This window comes from Antedon mediterranea, chromosome 2 (genome assembly GCF_964355755.1).
Source record: "Antedon mediterranea chromosome 2, ecAntMedi1.1, whole genome shotgun sequence".
Lineage (NCBI taxonomy): Eukaryota > Metazoa > Echinodermata > Crinoidea > Comatulida > Antedonidae > Antedon > Antedon mediterranea.
The window spans coordinates 37,425,577-37,443,639 of record NC_092671.1 but is presented as its reverse complement, the minus strand read 5'-3'; the positions used below and the strand labels follow the sequence as shown (position 1 = coordinate 37,443,639).

At 34.3% G+C, this 18,063-nt stretch overlaps 4 protein-coding genes across 4 annotated transcripts; 1 reads left to right on the top strand and 3 right to left on the bottom strand.

The window, feature by feature from the left end:
- Positions 1-1,554: 1,554 nt before the first annotated feature.
- On the bottom strand, positions 1,555-4,865 carry LOC140039893 (galactosylceramide sulfotransferase-like). Its single transcript, XM_072085482.1, has 4 exons — positions 4,461-4,865; positions 4,006-4,084; positions 3,189-3,468; positions 1,555-2,377 (listed from the first exon to the last, which is right to left on the bottom strand). Exons 1-4 carry the CDS (start codon positions 4,547-4,549, stop codon positions 1,671-1,673), a joined length of 1,155 nt encoding a protein of 384 aa, XP_071941583.1. The 5' UTR covers positions 4,550-4,865; the 3' UTR covers positions 1,555-1,670.
- Positions 4,866-4,975: 110 nt separating this feature from the next.
- On the bottom strand, positions 4,976-7,831 carry LOC140039438 (galactosylceramide sulfotransferase-like). Its single transcript, XM_072085039.1, has 4 exons — positions 7,694-7,831; positions 7,341-7,425; positions 6,322-6,601; positions 4,976-6,046 (listed from the first exon to the last, which is right to left on the bottom strand). The coding sequence occupies exons 1-4, from the start codon at positions 7,783-7,785 to the stop codon at positions 5,304-5,306; spliced, it is 1,200 nt and encodes a 399-aa protein (XP_071941140.1). The 5' UTR covers positions 7,786-7,831; the 3' UTR covers positions 4,976-5,303.
- Positions 7,832-9,642: 1,811 nt separating this feature from the next.
- On the bottom strand, positions 9,643-11,663 carry LOC140039892 (galactosylceramide sulfotransferase-like). The gene is made up of 2 exons (XM_072085481.1): positions 11,165-11,663; positions 9,643-10,587 (listed from the first exon to the last, which is right to left on the bottom strand). Exons 1-2 carry the CDS (start codon positions 11,529-11,531, stop codon positions 9,869-9,871), a joined length of 1,086 nt encoding a protein of 361 aa, XP_071941582.1. The 5' UTR covers positions 11,532-11,663; the 3' UTR covers positions 9,643-9,868.
- A 1,485-nt stretch (positions 11,664-13,148) lies between these two features.
- LOC140039437 (galactosylceramide sulfotransferase-like) lies at positions 13,149-17,253 on the top strand. Its single transcript, XM_072085038.1, has 3 exons — positions 13,149-13,255; positions 13,665-14,317; positions 14,903-17,253. The coding sequence occupies exons 1-3, from the start codon at positions 13,149-13,151 to the stop codon at positions 15,646-15,648; spliced, it is 1,506 nt and encodes a 501-aa protein (XP_071941139.1). The 3' UTR covers positions 15,649-17,253.
- Positions 17,254-18,063: the final 810 nt, after the last annotated feature.

Genomic DNA, 18,063 nt, shown 5'->3' with positions numbered 1-18,063 from the left:
ATATTTATATATATATATATTGTATAAAAACATGGTCATTTTATTAGCCACAGTTAATGTGGAGAAAGGGTTGTTGAGTCGCACTTTGTAAATACCTGTCGCACTTTGTAAACTGGTCGCACTTTGTCAATGCTCTATAAATCGTAGTTCTAGTGGGAACCGAGCTTTAGTCACACGGTTTACGTGGTTGCGTCGCACTTATCGCACCTTGTTGTCATTGTTCTAGCCACACAGTTTATGTGAGGAGGGACTGTTACTTTATACCTGAATAACGACCTGTTAAATTTGTAACATTCCAAGTGTCTCTTTTATCATCAACTACACATCAAACAGTACACCGACGAGTAAAGGCACTTTTTCTTTTTAAAATAACACAACTGTATTCATCCACAAGGGGATATTACAGTATGATGGTCGCCAGATACGATAATAATAAGAGGCGATATAACACTAATGAACAAGAGCTAAAACGGTGTGTAAAAAACTCACGATAGACGCATCGAAATTTTCGACATTTTATATATAAAAAAAACACGTCTGTTAAGCCTACAGCAATGACATAAGCATTACACTGTGCGGCACAATTTTAAAAACATATTTTAAGTAATGGGAATTGTTCTAATGCATAACCATCATGTACTCCTTTGCAATCATAATAATAGCAACGTAATTCTCTATTTTTATGTCAGAAAGAAGCCTAGACCTATATCTAAATTTGATGTAAGGCCCACATTTATCAATTGCAACTCTTGAAATGGTAAAGTAACATACAATTCAGGCCATCGCTATTTAAACAATAAATCCAACCAATTTAAAATAATAAATTTGCATAATCAAATTAAAATTTCAAATAAATTTATAAGTGAATTATTTGATTTCTATTCTATTCTGCTCTGCTTTGTATCGAACACATTTGCCTGCGTGACATGGCAAGCTTACAACTTAATTGAAATATTGGATTACACTTACCTTTTTGGAGTCAACAAAAATGTTAACAGCGCCAAAGTTAACACAACATAAAAGACAAACGTTAAAAGAAGTTTCCGTAAATACATTATTACTTAAATCTCAGAATAAAGCACCGGCATTCAATACTACACCTAGCTAACGTGCAAGTGATAAGACAAGATAACTCAGCGAGCAGTGGTGATCAATATTTATTGATAAGACATTGTTGATTCTCTGTTTATTTTCAAATATTTGCCATAGCCCTCGTGGGCGTAACTTTACACCATTGTACGCCAGTCTATTATTTGAAATAATAAGTATGCTATAAATATCATTCTCATGATTGCAGCAATTATTATTAAAGTTTAAGGTTGATTGTCTAGATCGGTTAGCCTAGTGGATCGATACAGTAATATGGGTCGTTACGTTAAAGCGTAGTTCTCACTAGAACGCAACGCACCGACGTATCGACGCAAATTATTGCGTAATCACAAGTGCCAACCGACGACGCAATAGTGCTGCAAACATCGTAGGTTAAGCGTGGTTCCCACTAGAACGTAACGCAAGGACGTAAACGCAACGCAAGCGTTTTAACCGTCACTAGTGGGAACCACGCTTTAGATTTCACGTAGGCGGGGACAAACACAATTATTGGAAAGACATTTTCTTACGTTGCGTAGATTGCCCCACATTGCGTCGCTAGTGGGAACCAAGCTTTAATTTTAAGGTTTAATACGTTTCCGTTGATTTCTTCGTAAAGAATAAGTATACATCATTTCACCACGTAATACATTCCGGCATAGACTAGTTCTATTACCATTGATCATGGGTGGTATCTCTCTTTTGATAGGACAAGTTTTCTGAAATTCAAATTGTCTCTCCTTGAATATCTTTAGTTCTCTTTGCATTTTATCCCATCCAAATTCGTCAACTTGTTTCCAAAAACTAGTATTGAATCTGTCATAAAGTATCACATCCCAGCGACTCCATTTACGAATTCTATTTGCTAACGATTCGTTGATAGCAAAATGCCGCTTTCCGACATTTTTAGTCACATAAAGAATGTCTTCAAAACTCCAGCATAATTTATTCTTTAAAAGTATTAACGATTCGTCCAAATATTCCAACAGCATGACAAAATCTAACTCTCTTTCCATATTTGCCATTGCCATCTTCGCCATTATGTCAGTAGTTATACTCTGTTTGTAGTCAAATTTTTGAAACAAAACATTTCTTTTGAACCTAAATTGAATTGGCAAGACGTCATATGCCTCCATCCGGTTTAGAAACTCTTCAATAGGATTTGAGTAGTTCTCAAGTTTAAACAGTCTTCCCCAATTAAAATAAGCAAAGTGAGATTTAAAAACGGACACTGGTTCCCGGATGATGGTGACGTAAAGGGAATCGGAAGGCATAATGGCTTCAAACCCTAAAAAAAAGTTAAATACAATTAACAATTTGGACGTGATTATTGTCGTACACGGTATTATTGTATATGATTGTACTTTTAAACAGATTAAAATTATACATATGCTATGGCATTCAACTTATTGTAATCAATTGAAATTGAACAGTATGTGTGGATATTAACAATAATCGATTTCAGTAAATCGAGCGCCCTCAGGTAGACATTGGCGTCAGAAAGAGAAAAAAACGAAATTAAAACCACGGTTTTATACTTGTAGAGAATATTTATAATTAATCAGTATTTCGTGTAAGATTTGTTTATTGAACGTGATTCTTTACGATGATACAGGGGTACCAAGCGTTAGTTACGCTGATAACCGAATGATAGTTAAGACCTATGATGAACATTGACTGGAAATTGAAATTATATAGGTCTAGTGTATGGGCAGACCTAGACGAAGATAATTTGAACTTGTGCAGATGAGTTATACTGGAGTGATAATGATGAAAAGAAGTCTGATACGTACAACATACGTATAGAGATAGAAAAATGATTTATTGTGGAAGCAGGAAGCATTGAAAGAAAAACAAAACCCGATTCCCAGTGCTGTATCTCCAAATACTATCTATTTCCGCGGTATCATAGGAATATTTGGTAATACAGCATCACATGTGGTGCCTGTATCATATAAGGTTAGGTTAAGGGTTAGATTACTCTAGATACATGTGAAACACATGTGATTTTGTATTACCAAATATTCCTTGATAATTCGGAAATAGATACAGTACCGAGAATCTACTGCTGAGATAGTGTTGAACTTGGCAAAACTTACCAGGCTTGTTATATACACAGTGGTGCGCTAGTATGTTGTATTCATTCGTTGCTAATCTTTCAACCATGTTTGGTTGGAAAGGAAAGAACAAACTAAAAACATGATCATATCCAAACTTGTTCTGAACAGGCAAAGCAAAAGCCAACTTGTGCTTATCTCCGAATCTTAAAAATATATTCTGAACTGTCGAACTTCCGCATTTATGAGTTTTGTAGAAGACGATGTTTTTGTGAGGTTTGCATTGTTTAGTAATCTTGGTGGAATTTGCAAATTCTGATGACTGAAAAAGAAAGAAAATTTTTGATTAAATTAAACAACATACTCTACTCATCATCAACTAACATCAAAGTGCACTAAAGCTCTGTCTATACTATCAAACTAGTTCAACCAAATATGGTATAGTGATATGCTTAAATATGGTCGTGATATGACATCAGCATGTCCATGTCCATAACAGAATTATAGGCCTACAGAATAATATTTCTCAGCTGATGCTACCACTGCACCAGTGATCCCTCTGATATGGTAATACCATATCATATACGTGCGATGCGCTAGACAGCAACAAACTCACTTTAACAGTATTATAAATCTGAATATTGAAGAATGACAGACTATGTCTTGATTTCAATATGGCCTACAAAATGTGATAGAGCAAAATCACACTGTTGGATTCTGTAAAAAAATTATAGTCTAGTTTTTGCAGCTATAGTTGCGTTGCGTGTTTGTTAAAAACGTATAATAATCTCTTTAATATCCTACCACTAAAGACTGAATATGGTACAGTATATCACTTAACTTTGTTAAAATCACTTACTATATTTATTAAATGCAAATGAGATGTATATTTGACTGGATTAGGTGAGTTATTTTCGTATCTGGAAATATATCTGTCTCTAGAAAATAAATACACAATATTTTTCATAAACAGACTAATCTAACTGAACAATACAAAAGTTTTTTTCTAAAGATACAGTAACTTCTTGTATCCAAAAAAATATTGCCAACTTTCAACAAATTACTTTTTAAATTTTTTTCTTTCAAAGTATGCCTACTGTATGGTTAAAAAAAATCAGTTGTGATTGATTTTAACATAATCAAAATTCGAAACTAATTTCTCGTTTTTTTTCTAATTAAGTTTTATAACCTATTAACTAGAATTACTATCAACTAAATTGTATTTATGTGTTTAAGGTTTTTGAAATGATTCGGAAAAATATAATTTGTTATCCAGAAATGGATGAGGTTCAAAGAAAATTATTTGGAACTTACCTTTTTAGAGGAATCAACAAACAAGATACAAATACTGAAATAAAAATAATGTACAACACAAGCAATCGAATCGTTTTTTGTAAAATCATTATTACATTTCTAGTTTCGGTAATTAACTAACGCCATATTCAGCAACGACCAAAGCTGAAGCTAAAAGGTAAAAATCCAAAAGCTGTAGTAAGTTATTATTAACACTCCTAATCATAAATAATCGATATTTTGTGTTGTTTACTCACTAGTTGATTATGTGAAAGTGACGATTTAACTTTATATCAAACAGCTGTTCAAAAAGCCAATGAAATCATTCTCCATTTATTATATTCGGTTCCCATTAGGCCTATATATGAATCGGTGGCGTATTTAATTACAGTATAAGTTCGGTTTCTGAACAGCCCTTTTCAAGCTGTTGCTTTCTCTGGGATTCGCCCCTCTTAAATATTATTTTGATGTAACATTATTTAAGGATAAATAAAAGTTCAACTTTGATTTGATATCAATTCACTTTAATAGGCATATAGACATCCACTTTACGTAAAATTATATTATCATCATTATTATAAATTACTAGCACTGTGTGAATAACTTCCTTCCTCATTTTAGGCATATTTTTGTTCCATGCCCCATAGCATACAGTATAACGGGTACATCATTTCACCTCGTATTACATTCCGGTATAGCCTAGTTTTATTATCAATACTCATGATAATATACTCTATCTCTTTCAATGGCACAGTTTTCTGAAATTCCAATTGTTTTTCCTTGAATATCTTTAATTCTCTTTCATTTTATCCAATCCGAATTCGTCGACTTGTTTCCAAAAACCAGTAGGCCTATTAAAACGGTTTATGTTATCTTTTTCGTTTGATTAAAGAGTTTTCGCTGTTTTTCTCGTAAATATTTAGTATATTTACTTTCACTACGTTGTATCTTCCAACAAAACCCACCTTCTTTAATGTGAGATTTAAACTTCGTATTTTTAATCTTTGACAAAACATTATCTTTCTCATCAGTACAGTTTTCCAGCAACTCCTTTTGTTTTTCCTTGAATATCTTTAGTTCTCTTTTCATTTTATCCAATCCAAATTTGTCGACTTGTTTCCAAAAACTAGTATTAAATCTGTCATAAAGTAACACATCCCAACGACTCCATTTACGAATTCTATTCGCTAACGATTCGTTGATAGCAAAACGTTGGCTTCGAACTAACTTAGGCACATACAGAATGTCTTCAAAACTCCAGCATAATTTATTCTTTAAAAGTATTAACGATTCGTCCAAATACTCCAACAGCATAACAAAATCTAGCTCTCTTTCCATATTTGCCATTACCATCTTCGCCATTGTATCAGTTTTTATAGACTGTTTGTAGTCAAAATGATGAAACACCACATCTCTTCTATTATAACGTTGTGGAATTACGTCAAATGTTTCCACTCGGTTTATAAACTCTTCGAGGGGATTCGAGTAGTTCTGAAGTTCAAATTTATTTTTCCAGCCAAAATAACCAAAATAAGAATGAAAAACCGACACTGGTTCCCGGATGATGGTGACGTAAAAGGAGTCGGAAGGCATAATGGCTTCAAAACCTAAAAAACAGTACAAGTTCGAAATAAATAATAATACATTATTAAAATAACAGTGACGTAATCGAACAGGCAGATGTACCTCGGAGAGTCACGCGCGCGTGCTTGTGGCATTTAGACGATAGTTGTCAGAACAATAAGCACCAAGGCATGTACTTACGACCTATACATATTGTAATGTGACTATTCCAAGATATACAGTACATAATTTGCCATGGGTGTTGTTTTGACCCAGGAAATAACAAATTAGAGGTAGAAGAGCTTAGAAATAAACTTACCAGGCTTGTTAAATACACAGTGATGCGCTAGTATGTTGTATTCGTTCGCTGTTAAATTCTCAACCATGTTTGGTTTGAATGGAATAAAAAAACTGAAGGTATGATTATATGTAGAAGTGTTCTCCATGGGCATAGCAAACGTCAAGTTGTGCTTGTCTCCGAATCTTAAAAATATATTCTGAACTGACGAACTTCCGCATTTATGAGTTTTGAAGAAGACTATGTTTTTGTGAGGCGTGCATTTAGTAGACTTTGTAGAACGTACATTTAAGTTTGATGTCTGAAAGATGTAGACAGAAATATAATAATTATTTTGTGCCCTATGCGATGTGGTTGCTAAACAAATTGTTTTGAATATTTTAACGAATCTCAAAACATTCTAAATATTTTATAGAAAGTATTTTATACATATTTTTAATGAAATTACACATAGGCTTATAGAGACGTACACTTTGAATCTTATTCAAACTGAAATTATTGATGTATAGCTCTGTCTCTCAAACTTATGCGACAAAAAATGTGCCTAAATATGGTAGTGGTTTGCCCAAATATGGTAGTGCTATGACATCATAATCACATCACATTTTTGTCACATAAAGTTTGATAGTGTAGACAGAGCTTTTACAGATGTGTTACCTGGTCTGAGAGAACGGTTTTGTAAATGATTGTGAATAATTCGCATAAATTATTTATATATATTTATAAATTATAGAAACTAAAAGATTATTGGTATGTGGAAATGTACATTTATGTGTAGATGAAAACAAACAAAAAGTAGCAAAAACTAAAAAAAAAGTAGTTAACTTATGAAACGCTATTGTTCCAAAATATTTATCTTTTCAGTCAAAGTCAAAACTCCGTCTGGAACCCAGACTAATGTGTTAAAAAATGTTGCTGCTAAAAAAATGAAACGTCAGAGATGACGCAAAAAATAGCTAAAAATGAAACGCTATGTTTATGCGCAGTATAGTTATGATTATTTCAGAATGCCTTATTGTCACTCTTGACACTGTACTTACCATGTTTGCGAACTGAATGCTTCTTCCGATAGTAGGTGGATATCTGAACGAAACAGATGCGTTTTTGTCGAATCTACCCACAAATCTGTGATCGAAAGTATAATTGTAATCAAGATAAAAATTGAACCGAAACAAATCGACCTTTTTTCACCTTATTTAAAGAGGGTCAGCCTAAACAGCGTATGTTGACAATCAAAGGACCCTCTTGATTGGTATGATAAGTGTATGTGTGACTAGAAACTCGACTATGTGGCTATACACAAGAGTGTATGATTGTATGTTGGTTTGAGAATTATTCAGCAGCCCTAAAGAGAGTTATAATAAACAAATAGTAGACAAAAGTTGATACTCACTGTTTTAGTGGACTTAGCCGGTAAGTGAAAAGTGCGAAAATAAAAACAGCATAACACAGAACTGCTATAACAAATTGCCTTAATTTATACATTTTAAGTTAATTTGCTTTGAACTCAGATTGTTTAATGAGTACTATTTTCTAATCCACTTCAAAATAACTCATTGAGGTGTAAAGTAAAGCAGCTGACACAAATCCACTGGTATATAAAATGAAACATTGATATTTTGTCACTAGGATTAAAAACTCGTTGTTACTAATCACATGTAGTCAATGCGATGTCTATGTCTATGCTAATGCTCTGTCTACACTGTCAAACTTTATGTGACAAAAAAATGTAATGTGCCCATATAGAACTACCATATTTAAGCATATCACTACCATATATGGGCACATCACACTTTTTTTTGTCAAAGTAGTTTGATAGTGTAGACAGCTTTTAAAACCCTTTTTTCATTTCAAACCATTTTCCTCTAAGTCATCAATTACTGTATTAACTTTCATTATTCTGTAAAATAAAGTTGTAACTCTCATAGTTTGTTCCTTTTAAAACTGCCAATATATAAGCATAGAGTTTCCATAACAAACTGTGTTGATTTAAACATTGTACTTTGGCTAAACAGTTTTGAAGTGAACTCATTGTTGTCTAAGTAAAAATCAATCCCTAATCAATAAAGCGTGGTTCCCACTAGCGACGCAACGTAACGCAACGCTACGACGTATTGACGCAAAGTGCTGTATTGCGTAATCGCAAGTGGGAACCGACGATGGAACAATGCTGCAAACATCGCAGGTTTGATTTCACGCAGGCGGGGGCAAACACAATTATTAGAAGGGCATTTCCATACGGTGCGTAGGTTGCGTTACGTTGCGTCGCTAGTGGGAACCAAGCTTTACAGTACATTAAAAGTAACTCACAGATGTGTAAATAACTAGCTGACACATGCCACTGATGTATAAAATGAAATATTTTGTCACACAAGGATAAAAATTCGGCGTTGATTAGGAAGTTTCGCGATTTTTTTTTTATCGTACAAAACTTATGGATATGACTAATGAATATCCATGTTTATTTTGTGGCGTTTCATTAGGGATCCAAACTTATGTACAAAAAGAAATATCGCGTCACGTTCTTTTCTGTATTATTATTATATAATATGTTAGCTTGTGTTGCTAGAATACTACATTTTCATTTCAATCCATTTGATCGATTGTAATGCTCTCTGTCTACACTATCAAACTTTTATGTGACAAAAAAAATGTGATGTCATATCACTACCATATTTGAGCATATCACTACCATATTTTTTTCAAACTAGTTTGATAATGTAGACAGAGCTTTATAATGATTATTATCTATTAACAAATATGCAAATTGTATAGACTTACATTAATGACTGAATTTTTGTAAATAATAATATATATTTCTATAATGATTATGATTGCCAGAACTTAGCATAAGTTGAATTTGTTATTAAAATTAATTTTTAATATAAGATTGATAATAATTGATTTATATTTTTTTGCATTTTCATTGTATCAATTATTGAGGACCCTTTGGAAACAAGCGGTTGGGCTTAAAGGGTTATCCTCTGCTTGACTGGTGATATTCGTCAACACGAATACGCTTTACGAATATGAAATGGGGATCAGCTCAAAAGTTTCACAAATGTATGACGTATCCGTTTTCGTTATCGTATTCGTAAGGTTGCGAAACCTCCCCATTTTCACTGGCTTACGAAAACGAATACGTGTGCGTGACGTATCAGTTTTCGTATTTCGTAAGATTGCGAGACCTCTCTTATAACTTAAATATTTACCGCCCACCACTTAAATTAATAACTATTATTAATCATTTGTTCATTTATTTAGTTTTATCTACATTATAAAAATACTTTTTCCAATAGCTTTAATACCTTGAAAAATTCTACAATTTCCGTTAAATATTGGCTGTAATACTAAGTTTATTTATTTGAGTTTAATTTTTCTAGTTTTGATGTAGGCCTAATTTGTTTTTGTAACCGCATTGCTAATGTTAGAACGCACCTTTTTATAAGCGTGTGTCTGACGCCATGGTTAATATTGACTTCGTGCCTCTGATCCAAAGCGTATTGTTCGAATAAAGTTTGAGTAACGTTTAATTAGTGTAAATATGGATTGATTATAAACAAAAAAATTATGTTTGCTGAAAGGTTTTATTATAACGAGTTAATTGTTTATTTCGTAGGTATTTTGTATAAATGCGTTCTTCTTGCCAAACTCTCCAACATAGACCATTCTTCTTCATACTTCCATTCAACTGCACCTCTTCACTACAATTTTTCACAAGGTCATCTTGTTTGTCTTTAAATATGTGCAGTTCTCTTTTCATTTTATGCAATCCGAATTTGTTGACTTGTTTCCAAAAACTGGTGTTAAATCGGTCATAAAGTATCACATCCCAACGACTCCATTTACGAATTCTATTTGCTAACGATTCGTTGATAGCAAAACGTTGTTTTAGAACCAACTTAGGCACATACAGAATGTCTTCAAAACTCCAGCATAATTTATTCTTTAAAAGAATTAATGATTCGTCCAAATACTCCAACAGCATGACAAAATCTAGCTCTTCTTCCATATTTGCCATTACCATCTTCGCCATTGTAGTAGTATCTATTTTCTGTTTGTAGTCAAAATTGCGGAACATAACGTTTGTTCTTTTGATGTATCTAGACCAGTCATGTCTATCGAACGCGGCAATGCGATTCATAAATTCGTCAATTGGATTCGAGTAGTTCAGTAGATCCAATTGTCTATCCCAATGAAAATACTCAAATCGAGAATGAAAGACGGACACTGGTTCCCGGATGATGGTCACGTAAAAAGAATCTGAAGGCATAATGGCTTTAAAACCTATAAAAAAAAATAATATTAATATAATAATAATTAACTTTTAATGTTTCGTTTCGTTGTCCCATGACCTAGGTGGCCGTAGGGGTGTAACAGACGAGATACAGTACACTCATCTCATGATACGACTCTCAGGCATACGCCACATCTCCTCTCTGGGCTGGCATTGGTTCTTCTGAACCACCCTCCACACCATGCTCATAAAGGAGTTGATATGGTTACCGGTTTTGTCGCCGATGTGGCAGTGGCTGTTTGTGTACTAGTACACTGGGGTAACCCCCTACTCGTCTCGAAAGATGTACTAGGTTCTTTAAAGTGCACATGAGCTATGTGTACACTGGACCTACGGTTTATAGTCCTTATCCGAGAAGACTCGTTCTACCACCAGAACCATGGAGCGAGTGAGCCTCGACACACCCTTGCCGATGTTATGGATACGTAATTACGGTTCCACTGTCTTAACCACTCGTTATTTATCAAATGATTGTTGTTCCCATTTTACTTGGCATTTTGTTTTTAAGAGAACTAGTCTTAGCATCGGACTGGTTGTTGGGTTAACTAAAACAAGAAAACAACTCACCAGTCTTGTTATATACACAGTGATGCGCTAGTATATTGTATTCGTTACTTGGTAATTTTTCAACCATGCTTGAGTTGAAAGGAATAGAAAGACTGAAAATATGATCATATCCAAAAGTGTTCTTCACAGGCATAGCAAAAGTCAAGTTGTTCTTATCTCCGAATCTTAAAAATATATTCTGAACTGTCGAGCTTCCGCATTTATGAGTTTTGTAGAAGACTATGTTCGTGTGAGGTTTACATTCGGTTTTTGTGGGTTTCGCAAACTGATTTCTTCCACTGAATGTTGTTTGGTTAGTTTCAAGTAGGACATTAGAGACATCTTTGTGGTCCTGTATGTTTCTATATCTATAACTGTAAAAACACATATTAGCTATAGGCCTAAGAAGTAAATTCTAAAGAACGGTAAACGAGTTAACTTCAACACGACTGTGGTCATTTTACGACACCAGCCTAAAATGCGTGTTCTTTCTTCAGGCACCAGAGATCTGGAACCAACTTCCTCCTCATTCCATCCGTTACACTCCGTCCCCCTTTCAATTCAAATCTCTTCTGAAAACTTACCTTATTATCACCTTGTTATTCGTTTCATGTTGCGCTGCGATACGAGCGCTTTATATTGTTCGATATTATTATTATTGTTACGACATAAAAATTAGGCTAATTATGTTGATTTATATACAGATAGTGATAATAAATAAATAGTAAACAAAAGTCGGTACTCACTATTTTAGTGGACTTAGCCGGTATGTAAAAAGTGCCAAAATAAAAACACCATAACACAGAGCTGCTATAACAAATGCCCTTAATTTAGACATTTTAAGTTAATTTTGCTTTCATGCTCGCAATTCGTTTAGTATTAGTAGAGTACGGTAATCCCATATTCCCTAATCCTTTAAATTGAAAATAACGCGTTGGGGCGTAAACTACGCAGCTGACACATTCACAAATCCACTGGTATACATAATGAAACATGGATATTGAAAAAAAAAACTGTAAATAGGCCTACTATATCTTCACCTGTATTTAATATTTATAGAATGAAAGGTTTGTTGCTAAAATACTACATTTTCATTTCAAACCATTTCTCTCCACGAAGTTATCAATTACTGTATATACGTTCATTTGAGATAATCTGTAATTAAGTTTTAACTTTCGTCGTATGTTCACTATATACACCTACTGCCTGTGAGACTGCGCATGTTCACTACCGTACCATTTCATTATTAGTAACTTTGCTTTATACTAATTTGCCGTAATTGCTGTATTATAAATATTAAAATTTACAAATAATGAACGTTTGCAATGGCAAATATTTTCATAAGTTGAGAGATTTCATTCTTGACTGAATGAAATATTAGTTGTATTTTACGAATAGGATATCTTTATTTCCGAATAAATGACAGCTTGGCGCGCCATACTCTCGTCATCTGAGGTCGCGATTGCATTAAGAATGATCGTATACAATTCTGGACTCGTATACAAAAAAAAAACACTGTTGATGTAGTACGGGTTTAATTGAGTAGGCCTAACTATTACATATCATCATGTGACACACAATCTAAATCTTAAGTCTATCTACTTAATCAAAGCTTGGTTCCCACTAGGACGCAACGCAAGAACGTAACGCAACTGAAAGTGATTTGACCAATCTCAAGCGATGGATTATTCGAACAGTCGCGTGTGATTGGTCAACTCGCTTGCGTTGCGTCTACGTCCTTGCGTTACGTCCTATAGTGGGAACCAGGCTTTAAACTACTCCATGATATAAGCATAGCGGGCATCCGAAGTAAATTATTAGTATAAATTATTAACAAAGAAAGAACCGATCACTTCTAACTTTTAAACAAAACCAAGCACAGGCGAATGCATTTGCTTACTTTCTGAATGCCCCGATATTGATTTCCCTTTTAATTTAAATAATTGATTGTTTACACCTCTTTTTGGTGGTTAGCTTAATAGTTCATTGTTAAATTTAACTACAAATGGCGACATTAGCATACTACTACCGAAATGTACTACTCGTCAGTTTATTTATAACTGGATGCAGTTGGATTTTGTGGTCGAAATCACCCTTTGATGATGATAGAAGGTAAGATTTGAAGATAACTATGTGCCCATATATGGTAGTGATATGCTTAAATATGGTAGTGATATGACATCTTCATGCCCATTATGAGCACATCACATTTTTTGTCACATAAAGTTTGATAGTGTAGACAGAGAGCTTAATGTAATTTGATTGAATTGAACTACGGATGACTCTGTCCATTGATGTCAATATCACCTTCCTAACCATCGTCACCACCATCGGTGTTTTTACAATAATTGTTGTTGTTATATTCACGGTAATCAAAATTTCTAATATATTATCACGATGATTGAATATTAGGCCTATCACATTGTAATATGGAATGAAAGTCGGGCCTACTTAGGCCATAACAAATTCAAGTGAAATATTTTTTTAAATGCCTAAACTAAAAACGTGTAACTATTTTTAGTATTTTAAATCGACTTTGGGAATATTCAGCGCCGAATGTCTCGGTTGCAAGATTACAAGCGGAGGCACAAAGTTCAACACACCATACAACGTACAGGCCAGGTCCTAGCTCTAATGAACAAGGCACACACAGCTTCAGTTCTACTGACCAAGTGATACGCGGCTTCAGCATCAATGCTGGTCAAGGCACACATGACTCAAATACTACTGGAGTCACACACATCTTCAGCACTGCTGACCAAGTAACACACGGTTCCAACACTGCTGACCAAGGCACACACGGTTCCAACCCTGCTGACCAAGGCACACACGGTTCCAACACTACTGGCCAAATCACACCAACCTTAACTGACCAAACAACACCAAAAGGCATTAACACCCAGCGTGTTTTGGCAGAGTATGTGACAGAAAAATGTACACCAAGAAAGAACATCGCATTTCTTAAAACTCACAAATGTGGAAGCTCTACCATGCAAAACATACTTCTGCGATATGGTGACCAACACAACTTGACGTTTGCTCTTCCAAAAATTGGCAACAATCAATACGACCACATGTACACCCTGAGCAGACCACTGATAACGGAATTTGTTGAAGAGTTGCCTGTTCCAAGATATAATATGCTATGTCACCACTGTATATACAACGAAACAGGTAAGTTTCTTGTAATATCTTTAACGCTTGATAGTTTTACACTATCAAACAATATGTGACAAAAAAATGTGCCCATATATGGACATGATAATGTCATATCACTACCGCTTTTGGGCACATCAAACTTTTTCCGTCAAACTAGTTTGATAGTGTAGACAAAGCATTAGTTATGCTGTAGTCGCGTGCGCAAATTTGAGTTAGTGTTTACCGACCGACCAACCGACCGACATAGTGAACTGTAGAGTCGCGTTTGCACTCAACTAAAACGAACCGTTCACCAAATAGGATTTAAACAATCAACAGTTTTATTAGACGATATTTAGTATCCTTACTTCAACTTCAACAATGTCCTATAGTATAGCTCCTCAATGTATGATGTTACATTCACGACGTGCCACAAGTCAAAAATTCATTTAGCGTACTTCCAAATACATGCGTAGACTTAATAGGTGCGTACTAGTGGTGAGTCGTAAAAACAAACGGTTCCTATATAATAAATGTTGATATTGATATTATTAACATGTTTATTTCAACATTAAAATAAAAGAAATAAAATAAATGTATATTTGTTGCGTTTACCTTTAGCATTTAAGAACATTGTGTACGATGGCGCCCTCATTATGACGGTTATTCGAAGTCCGGTTCGAGTGTTTGAGTCAACGTTTTCATACTTCGGATATGCAAAGCATTTGGACCTACTCAACTACACCAACCCTTTACTAGAGTTCATAAACAGAGCCGAGAAAGCAGACCCATCAAATGCGAAATATGTTAAGAAACGAAACCCAATGTTAAATGCATTTGGGCTGAAAGACAAAGGAAACGAATCAGTGATAGATTCAATAATTAACAATGTTAAATCGTCAATGCAATTTGCAGTCATTACGGATCATTTTGACGAGTCCTTGATTATTTTAAAAGAAAGATTATGTTGGGATTTTGACGATATTGTTTATTTTCCTCAACTTGTTCGTAAAAACGAAAGTAGAAACATCATTGATGATAGTTTAGCTGATCGAATAAAAAAATGGAATTTCGGTGACGTAAAACTATTCGATTATTTCAACCAATCTTTGTGGCGGGAAATAGAGGAATTCGGACGAGATCGAATGCGGAAAGAATTAAAACAATTCAGAGAAAGAAAAGAGTTTTGGAAAGAAAAATGTACAAATGGCATTAATATCTCCCGTTATTTTGTTGGTGTAAAATCAAATGGTAAAATGGAAGAAGGATCGCCATGCTGGAGAATGACTAGACTGGAAGTGTTTTATACGAGATACATACGTCAAAAACAACGTGTAATGTTCAATATTACTACTATAGATAATTAACAGGAGTTTAACTGCCAATCAATCAATGAAGCTCTGTCTACACCATCATTTATAAACAAATGTTACGTGCCCATATATGAATGGATGATGTCATATCACTACCGTATTTGGCATATCACTACCATATTTGGGCACATCACACTTTTGTCATACTAGTTGATAGTGTAGACAGAGCTTTAAATACAAAATTGTGTTCCCATTGTGTTCTTGCAGCCAGTGGGAATGATTTATTGATTAACTTTGTTCGAATTTCTAATAACAATAATAACATCACAATTATTATACATAATACAAATCAGGATAGCCATTTAATATGTTGTATCGTGTCACGTTTGTGACAAAAAACGTGATTCACAAACGTTTTTGATGTTATTTTCAAGAGGGGCTTATAGGAGGCATAGTCTAGCCTCGACTCCGGACTCAGCAAATGCTGAGTTCCGGAAACAAGTAAACAAGTAAGAAAGTTATTCACAAACGTTATTCACAAACATTATTCACAAACGTTATTCACAAACGTGATTCACAAACGTTATTAACAAACGTGATTCACAAACGTTATTCACAAATAAAATCAAGCCACTGAGTTAGCATTTAAAGTTCCTGAATGGTACGTACTCATTTAATTTCATTTCATCTTTTTATTTCGGAAAAAATAATACAGAGTACAAAATTCTCCATAGCTCAAGAACAAGTGGCTATATTATTATAAATATATGTATGAATTACAGTGATTTAGGTAACCAACAGTTTCTATATTTCAATAATTCTAAATATGAACTTATAAGTGATGATGTTTTGAATGAAAGAATGACTTGTGTGTAGAAATAAAGTTTGCGGTAGTTTATTGCCCACGTGTTTTATATTTCTTGGACCAGCAATAAACAATAATCTGTATTTTCCAAAGGGGCATGACCTTTCACGTTAAACTATAATTACAACTAAATATAGATTTTTACATTTATTGTTTTGCCCGATTGAATCGTCCTGATTTTTATCGGCCAGAAACCGGTAGGCGGAGGACTACTTGAGACAATTCCTAATTCCCTCAGCTGCTTCGAAGGGGTTTCACCAACCACTATATTTATATTATAACGCCTCTCTCTAAGCCCTAAGATTGATGTCTTGTTTGTAGAACGGATGTCACTCTTTGTTTAACGTAAACTGGTGCTGACAACCAAATTAATGCGATATTTCCTTAGATGATCATCCTGTAATTGATAATTAATCGTTTAAAAAAATCAATAACTACGGTCCTTTGTTGTTGACATGCATGTGCCCTTACAATCAATGATCAATGTACGTGTACGCGCGCGTTTAACGATGTATGTTCGTAGTGACGTCAAACACTATACCAAAGACTCATGTTTCACATCGAATAATTTTTTTTATGGATTTGATTCAAAGTGATACACCAGCAAAAAGTGTATGATGGATCCGATCGTCCGTGGGCCCGATCGTCCGTGGGTCCAATCGTCCGTGGGCCCGATCGTCCGTGGGCCCGACCGTCCGTGGGTCCGATCGTCTGTTTACCCGCCAGGATTATGTAGGCCTAGCCTGTCGCATTCGAACGATACAGTGTGTTTGCTAGTGCATTTATTTATTAGGCATACAGTATTATTTTACTACATTATATATTTTGTTTATTTTAAGCTTATTTATTTCATAAAACCTCCAGAAGGAGAAGTGCCTAAATCAATATAACCATATAGGCCTAAACATATTTTAAATGGCAACAATAACCTGTAAATGCTATCTAAATCGTTATTAAAGAATTTCACACTGTCACAAGTACGTGGTCAATACAAAATTATTTTTATAGTGCGACTTAACTTTCTTAACAATAATTAACCTAAAAAATAGATTTAATAAGTTAAAAGTTGTCGGTGCAAACAGAATTAATAACACGAGAAACTAAAGTACCTTTAATATCAGACGTTTCATTATTAAAATATGGCTTTAATAAATGAGTATAAAACGTACGAGATGCGGAAATATTATTAAAAATATGGGACAAAAGATCTAACTGAGAACATTTTAATGATATTACTATAGCTTTTGGCACATTGATGGCGTGAATAACGGGGGTACTTCAATAACATTAAGCTACCGTATGTGTTTTCATATTAATTTGTTATTAAAATATGAGTTTAATAAATGAGTATAAAACGTACGAAATGCGGAATTATTATTAAAAATCTGGGATAAAAGATCTAGCTTTTGGCACACTGATGGCGTGAATAACGAGGGTACTTCAATAACATTTATAAGCTACCGTATGTGTTTTCATCATATTTGTACAATAAATTACAACAAGGTGGTATAAGGAAAGTTCTTGTTTTCATCTTGCTTTTCACCACCAATCCATTCAATTGGAATATACAACACTACTGCAGATAACAGAGTAGCCATCGCCAC

Bases quoted from the DNA above. Each gene is read 5' to 3' on its own strand.
- LOC140039893 (XM_072085482.1), bottom strand. From the start codon at position 4,549: ATGATTTTACAAAAAACGATTCGATTGCTTGTGTTGTACATTATTTTT. The intron at 4,085-4,460 runs GTAAGTTCCAAA...TTTATTTTCTAG, and splicing joins TTGTTGATTCCTCTAAAAAG to AGACAGATATATTTCCAGAT. The intron at 2,378-3,188 runs GTAAGTTTTGCC...ACTTTTTTTTAG, and splicing joins CTGTGTATATAACAAGCCTG to GGTTTGAAGCCATTATGCCT.
- LOC140039438 (XM_072085039.1), bottom strand. From the start codon at position 7,785: ATGTATAAATTAAGGCAATTTGTTATAGCAGTTCTGTGTTATGCTGTT. The intron at 7,426-7,693 runs GTGAGTATCAAC...TTTCGATCACAG, and splicing joins CGGCTAAGTCCACTAAAACA to ATTTGTGGGTAGATTCGACA. The intron at 6,602-7,340 runs GTAAGTACAGTG...TACATCTTTCAG, and splicing joins GCATTCAGTTCGCAAACATG to ACATCAAACTTAAATGTACG.
- LOC140039892 (XM_072085481.1), bottom strand. From the start codon at position 11,531: ATGTGTTTTTACAGTTATAGATATAGAAACATACAGGACCACAAAGAT. The intron at 10,588-11,164 runs GTGAGTTGTTTT...TTTTTTTTATAG, and splicing joins CTGTGTATATAACAAGACTG to GTTTTAAAGCCATTATGCCT.
- LOC140039437 (XM_072085038.1), top strand. From the start codon at position 13,149: ATGGCGACATTAGCATACTACTACCGAAATGTACTACTCGTCAGTTTA. The intron at 13,256-13,664 runs GTAAGATTTGAA...AACTATTTTTAG, and splicing joins CCCTTTGATGATGATAGAAG to TATTTTAAATCGACTTTGGG. The intron at 14,318-14,902 runs GTAAGTTTCTTG...GTTTACCTTTAG, and splicing joins CTGTATATACAACGAAACAG to CATTTAAGAACATTGTGTAC.